Below are 7,989 nucleotides of genomic sequence, written 5' to 3' on the forward strand. Positions count from 1 at the left end.
CCTTGCTCAGTATGTTTGACTTGGTCAGCGGTGCAGAATATGCCCCATCAGTAATAAATAAAAAGTCTAATAATTTAGATTATAAAGCTACTAATAATATTTTTTAGTGAAAACCATAAGATCATGTACTAAATTACAAAAGTAAATTAAGAATTTACTCTCATTATTTAAAATTTAAATCGTAAAATTTATCCATATAATTCCTTGTTAGTAATAAAGATAGTAGTTAAAAGGTCTTATATGTATAAATGAAAAATCCAATAACTTGGATTATAAAGCTTCACAATTTCTCATATTGTTACTTTTGATTTATTTCAAAACCATCTTAAATATTGCAATTACACAAAAAATATCACTAACAAAATGGGGTTAGAGAGAGAAAGCTCTGACTTCTCTCTAGCTTTTCTAGGGTTTTAACTTGCACAATGGCAAGGAAAATCAATCGTAAAAAATCCCAAATCAAAAATACTAAAACTAAAACTAAAGCAAAACTTCGACTTTCATTCACTAATTGTACTGATCTTCGCTTGGATATGGATCCTTCGTCGTCATCTTCATCTGGTATTCCTACATCTGCAGATGCTCATAAGACGAGAGATGTTAATGAAATTGTGGGCATTCCGGTGTTGGATCTTGACAACATAGTTGAGGAGGAAGATCTTACGCAGGCGGATGTTGACAATCTAGTTGAGGAGGAGGTACCTATACCGGAGGATGTCGAGCACGCCACTGAATGGACGGAAGTTACTGGTAAGAAATCCAAATCTCCTAGTAAAGCTTCATCTACGGCTACACCCATGTTACAATTTTCTAGGGAAGATGTTGAGTCTGAATTGCAATTCTGGGATACAGCAGTTGTTTGCTATGTTTTGGGGGGAAACCCACCATGGGAGTACATTAGAGGGTTTGTCAGAAAGATATGGGTCGCGTATAAAATTGATAAAATCTCTTTCCTTCCTAATGGTGTCTTCATAGTGCGTTTCCCTACTAAGGAATGTCAATCCCTAGTTCTCCAGCAAGGCTTCCCCATGTTTGACAACAAGCCCTTGGTTGTCAAGCCATGGACTGAGGAATGTAGTTTGTTAAAAGAGAAAGTCCAATTTGTCCCTACCTGGATCCGCCTTTGTGGCTTACCCCTGAAGTTCTAGAGTAAGAACTGCCTTGAGAAATTAGCTGGTTTAATTGGCAAATTTCTTGAGCGTGATGGTGCTACAGAGGATAAAACCAGGCTGGGTTATGCTCGTCTGTTGATTGAGGTTGAAATTGAGCAAATTTTGCCTGAGAAGCTCTACTTTAAGGATGAGATGGGAAGAGAACTAAGTATCTTGGTTGAGTATGAATGGAAGCCTTCCCTTTGTGGTCTTTGCAAAGGTATAGGGCATACTTCTGAGATGTGTAAGAAGAAAAAGGTGACTGCTCCTGTGACTAAGCCTGCTAAACCTCCACAACAGGTTTGGAGGCACATTGGAGGACTAAGGGTTCTTGGTGGCTCAAATCCGAGGTTCCTTTTGGTGGTCCTACTTATCACAACTCAGCTGCTATTGTTCCAGTTTCTGTTGTTCAGCAAATTTCCAGGCAAGAGCATGGTGGTTCTGTTAATGTATCACCTACTAAAAGTTATGTTGCTGCCCTCACAAGTCCTAGTAGTGATGGGTCATTGAAAGGGAGAATGGAGGAACCACCTGGATTAGTGTCTAATGGATATAGTGGGGTGTTGGAATGTGAGAGGAATAAATGGGGCCAATAAGCAATTAGATGTTAGAAAGTTTCTGTTTCATAATAATATTGGTCTCTGTGGGCTTGTTGAGACTAAAATTAAAACTCAGGATTTTGATATGGTTTTAGGTGGGTTAGGACCTCATTGGGAGGGCATTAACAATAATGAATTTCATCATGGTGGTCGTGTGTGGGTTATCTGGGATCCTCAGGTTTTTAGAATTGTCCTCCTTGCTAAGAATGCTCAGGTCATTACTGTTCAGGTTACTGAAGTTAATTCTGGTGACCTGTTTATACTCTCTGTTGTTTATGGGTCCAATGATGATGGGGAGAGACTGGAGTTATGGAATCATTTGAAGGATATGAAAAGAAATTATCATGGACCATGGGGGGTCTGTGGAGATTTTAATAATGTCCTTAACTATAATGAAAGAATTGGAAGGGAGGTTATGCAGGTGACATTCTTTGAGTTTAGGGCTTGTGTGGATTTTTGTGGTCTTATGGATATTAAAGGACAAGGTTCTTTTTTTACCTGGAACAATAAGCAAGTTCCTGCATCTAGAGGTTTCTCAAGGATTGATCGATTTATGGTGAATGATGACTGGATGGTGTTATATCCTGATGCCTATAGCCACTTCCTACCTGAGGGATTATTTGATCACAATCCATGTGTTTGTTACAGGAGAATTAGTGGGGAGAAGAGGAAATCACATTTCAGATACTATAATATGTGGAGCCTTGAGCCTTCGTTCAAAACCATTGTGCAAGCTTCCTGGAGTACTTCTATAGCTGGGACTCTTATGTACAGGCTGGTGACTAAACTGAGGAATCTAAAAAATCCCCTAAAGATGTTGAATAGGAATGGATTTTCTGATGTTGAGAAATCTGTGGGTGTGGCTAAAGCTCTTTTGGAGGACATCCAGTGTCAAATGTATGCTAATCCCACTGATCTTAATTTACTCAGTGCTGAACAGGAAGCTGCTGCATCTTACAGGTTACTGTGTAAGATTCAGCACAGTTTTTTAAGTCAAAAAGCCAAAGTGGATTGGCTTCATTTTGGAGATGATAATACTCGTTTTTTCCATAGTCAAATTAGAGCAAGACAGGTGCATAATAGGGTTCTCTCTATACAAGGTGCTGATGGGGTACTTCATAACTCCTGTGTTGAGATTGAGAGAGCTTTTTTGGACTATTACATGGGGCTCCTTGGGACATCAAAGCCTACTTCTAAGGTTCATGTTCCTACTGATTAGGAAAGGCAAGCTGGTCACTCGAACACTTTGCTCTATTCTCCTTTTCCCCTGAATCGAATCGAAATCAAACAATGTCTTTTCTCTATACTGCTACCAAATCCCCGGGCCGATGGCTATTCTAGCCGATTTTTCAAAGACTCGTGGGAGATTGTGGGGGTGATGTTTATTCTTTGCAATCAAAGATTTTTTTCAGACTGGAAAGCTTCTCAAGCAGGTGAACACTACTTCTATTACCTTGATTCCTAAGACTGATAATCCTACTAGTGTTTTGGAATTCAGACCTATTGCGTTTTGCAACACTGTCTACAAAGTCCTTGCCAAAGTTTTATGCAACAGATTGAGTAAAATACTTCCTGATATTGTGTGTGAAAGTCAAGGGGGCTTCATTCAAAATAGGAACATAGTGGAGAATGTTCTTATCTGTCAGGATTTAGTGAGATTATACAATAGGAAAGCTGCCTCCCCTCGTTGCTTAATCAAGATTGACCTCAGGAAAGCTTATGACTCAGTGGAATGGAATTTCTTATATCAAATGCTGCTTGCTCTTAATTTTCCTCAGAAGTTCATTGATCTCCTTATGGCTTGTGTCACTAGTCCTTCTTATTCTTTATCTGTCAATGGTAACAAATTTGGTTTCTTCAAAGGAAAGAAAGGTCTTAGGCAAGGTGACCCATTATCTCCTCTTCTTTTTACCTTGTGTATGGAGTATTTATCTCGTATTCTTGGCATGGTAGCTCAACAACCTGATTTTCGTTTTCATCCTCTTTGTGGACATACTAGGTTAAATCATTTGCTTTTTGCTGATGATTTGTTACTTTTTTGCAAAGGTAATGATTTATCCATTATGTGGCTTCTGAGGGCTTTTGCCACTTTTTCTGATGCTTCTGGTCTGTGTTTGAATAGAGACAAATCCAATATTTATTTCAATGGGGTTGCCACTGCTACTGTGGATGCCATATTCCAAGTTTCTGGGTTTCAGAGGGGTGCTCTCCCATTTAAATACTTAGGAGTTCCCATCTCCTCTAAGAGGTTAACTAAGAATGAAGGCCAAAAGCTCCTTGATAGGATTGTGGCTAGGATTAGAGGATGGGGGGCCAAACATTTGTCATATCTTTGGTAGGTTGGTCTTTGGTTAATGTTGTCCTTGCTAACCTGCATTCTTATTGGGCCACTATCTTTCTGATTCCTAGTGGGATTATGAATAGAATCAATGCTATCTGTAGAAACTACCTTTGGAGAGGTAAGTCTGACTATCAATGTCCCCCTAATATCAGTTGGGATACTTGTTGCTTACCAAAGGAAGAGGGAGGCCTTGGGATTAAGGATGCCAAAACTTGGAACAGGGCATTACTTGGGAAGTATGTTTGGTGGCTTGCTAATAAAAAGGACCGTCTTTGGGTTCGCTGGATCAATCATGTTTATATGAAAGGTAAAGATTGGACTGACTACAAGGCCCCTTCTGATTGTAATTGGTCCTGGAAGAAGATCACTCATATTATGTCCCTTTTTAAGCAAGCCTATACTAACAACAAATGGTTGCAGTCTTCTAAAGAGTACACTGTAGTTGCAGGTTATGATTGGTTGAGGATGCATAAGCCTAAGGTTGACTGGCGATTTGTCTGCTGGAACTCTCTCAACTTGCCTAAGAGTTCCTTTATTTTCTGGGTTTTCATGCATCAAAGGTGGGCTACTAGAGACAGATTGGCTAGAATGGGACTGGTTGTAGACCCTGTTTGCCCTATTTGTTGTCTTCTGCCTGAAAGTCACTCTCATTTGGTTTATGAGTGTAGCTATGCTAAAACGTGCTTTTGTCTGTTACAAAGAAAGCTTGGTTGCACAGTCAATCCCCTGCATCTGGTTTCCTGGTTCTCTACTAGCAGAATGACAAAAATGCAGAGGAGGATTATAGGTGCCTGTTATATTGCTTTGATTTACTGGATTTGGCGCATTAGAAATGAAGCTAGGGTGGATGGTAGCATTTGGAGACCTGAAGTTGTGATCCTAAGGATTGTTGCTGATATCAAAACACGCTTTTTGAAACACAATGTCCAGCCATTAAGGAGTAGAGATAGAGTGTGGATTCAACAATACTTGTAGCTGTACTCTATTTTTTTTGTTCCTTGATGTTTTTTTGTAAGTGATACACTAGTGATGTAAATTCTCAATTTTGATTATAATATACTTAACCTTCCTCAAAAAAAAATTAAATATTGCAATTAGCACACTTGCGAAAAAGTGAAAAATAAGGTGTATATGCGCATGTGATTCAAACGTTCATAGTCTTCTTAAAAGTACTCCATATTTCTATCTTTTAATATTTTAAAATTTTAAACGTTTAATAAGTTGTATAGTTAGTTTTGTAATTAAGATGATGCTTATTTAATTTTAATTTTAACTATCTCAATTTGCAGATTATTGATTGTGAGGAGGCTATTAAAAGTGGAAATTACATGTTTGGATCTAAATGTGAAAAACGAAAACATATTTTTTACTCTTTTAGTTGGCTTACAAAGCATCACCATTCATCATCGACGAGATTATCTATTTTACATGTATATTTTTGATAAAAAGTATAGATTTTAAGGAAAAGTTAAATTAACAGTATCTATTTAACTTTTTTTAAAAAAACTTATCAGATATGTAACCGCGATCTTGGAGTGGTTTGTTTATCGACCTAACGACGCAGCCGTTTTTAGCTTAATTATTTATGACGGACATCATAAATACATAAAAATAACAAATTTGTAAAAAATTTAAACAAACATTTATAGTTAAAAAATTAGCTACATTAAATTGTTGACTACAAAATATTCATGAATAATATTAACATGTATTAAAATATATGAAAATAAAATTCAAATTAAAACTTCTATCTATATTACTATGATCATGAAAAATAATGTAAAAGAAGTAAATATTTACAATGTTTGGTTTATAGCTTATTCGCGATAAAAAAATATTTTATATTTTAGTTAAAGATGGACGTCAACAAAAGCAAATAAATGGGACAAATAGAACAAGTCCGCGATTTTCGCGGGTACAAAACTAGTTATTGAATTATAAATTTTTTTCTCATTATTATGAAATTTAATATAGACATAAATATGGAGCAAAGGAAAAATGGAATGTAAAAGATTTGCTTTATTATTATTATTATTATTTTATTTTATTTTACAAAATTCACTTTGCATAAGAGGGGTTTAGAAATTATCTTATGAAATTTAAAATATGACATTCAGATAATGGTAGATAGTTCGACTTACTTTTTAATTATAGATTATAGTTTTATAAATTCAATTATTATTCCATACATGTCATATTGTTAATATAATTAAATAATCAATAAAAATAAATAAGAATTAATGGAGTGTGAAAATGTCATGTGAAATGAAATCTATAAATATTATTAAAAGGGTACACAAAACCCCCAACTAAAAGCCACATAAGCATGGCTAAATGCCACCTAGAGCTACTAAATGCCACCTTGCAAAAAAAAACATGTCAATTTTATACAAGAGTATTGGATACTAAATTGGTGCATAGTAAAAAGCCATTGTGAATAAAAAATAAAATAAAAGGAGACGCTTGAGTTGCCATAAAATAATTACTCAAAGCCATTATTGTTCACTTCATTATCCTCTTTAATGTCGGTAATTAAGTTCTTTTATTTTCCACCTTTTCATCTTCACTTCATTTCTCATATTATTTAAACCCCATATATATTTCCCGTAGTACACATTTTCTCTCCAAATCCCATTTTTGAGTTTGTCAAGAAAATATTTCACGATAATAGCTTACGTCGATGTTTCCTTACCATCAATAAGAGTGTATAACTTAGCTTATGTGTTGTTATATGAGTATAATTTTTTAATATTTTATGTAATGTTATTTGTAAATTCGTTTGATATTGATATCATATATATCATATATTGTATATACTTTTTGATTACTTATTAAAAATTGTTTTTATATGTATTTGGTTTTAGAGTTCATTAATTTGACCATGCTTTTATACGATAGAGTACTAATTATTATCAATTTGATTAGTTTGCAGGCCAAGAGGATGACAGAGGCTCAATATTTGAAAAGGAACGCGAAAAATGATCTTTTTGTTGGAGAAGGTTGTATACTAAAATTAACTTCTTTTATATCTTAATTTTCATGTTTTTGCCTTTTTTATTGTGTTAATCTTCAGTTTTACATTGATTTGATAACCAGGGTTATTTCCTCGCGCCTTTCTTACTAAGGTTTGTTGAGGCTTTTAACGCAAATTTTTAATGTGACATGGATTATAAATTTACAATTATATGACATTAATTTATTTCACTCATCAATAAATAAATATAATTAAATGAAAAGTTAAGATTGAAGGGTTCACCGTTCACATCCTCATGAAAATTTTAAAATACAATAATATATTAACTTTTATTGATTGTTTAAATATTGACAGCATAACATGGAATTATAATTAATTCTATAAAAAATAATAAATCTATGCAATATACATAACAGGCTAGATAAACCATTAAAATTTATTCCATAAGATATTTTCTGAATCCATTAATTTTTATTGACTATTTAATTATTGACAACATAACATGAAACATATACAATAATATAAAAAAGCTAACATTATGCACATTTTTAAGTGATAAGCTAAGTGGCATAACCATGTGATTTCAAAGAAAACACATTGCAAGTCTTATCATATTTTTTTCAACTGATTCCCCTAATATTTATTCTTACAATTATAATCTTATAAGATACTAACTAGTTTTGTTACTCGTGAAAATCACGGGTTATCTCTAGAAAAATTAAAAATTTAGATAGTTGATTTTTTTGGTGAATATCAAATGAAATCGGAATTTATTTCATCATTGATCATATGCCTATTCTTTAATTTTGATCATCAACTAATAAAGAATCATAATATTTAGGATTTGATTATGTACGAATTAGAAAACTTTAAAACCAAATTGAAATATTGAAATTGTTAGTTGTATAAAAAGTAAATTTACCT

At 34.1% G+C, this 7,989-nt stretch overlaps 1 protein-coding gene across 1 annotated transcript; it reads left to right on the plus strand.

Moving 5' to 3' along the window:
- The first annotated feature begins 425 nt into the window (after window positions 1-425).
- On the plus strand, window positions 426-5,066 carry LOC141639570 (uncharacterized). Its single transcript, XM_074448658.1, has 6 exons — window positions 426-1,074; window positions 1,174-1,451; window positions 1,565-1,721; window positions 1,846-2,948; window positions 3,163-4,085; window positions 4,244-5,066. Exons 1-6 carry the CDS (start codon window positions 426-428, stop codon window positions 5,064-5,066), a joined length of 3,933 nt encoding a protein of 1,310 aa, XP_074304759.1.
- Window positions 5,067-7,989: the final 2,923 nt, after the last annotated feature.

This window comes from Silene latifolia, unplaced genomic scaffold (assembly GCF_048544455.1).
Source record: "Silene latifolia isolate original U9 population unplaced genomic scaffold, ASM4854445v1 scaffold_451, whole genome shotgun sequence".
Classification (NCBI taxonomy): domain Eukaryota; kingdom Viridiplantae; phylum Streptophyta; class Magnoliopsida; order Caryophyllales; family Caryophyllaceae; genus Silene; species Silene latifolia.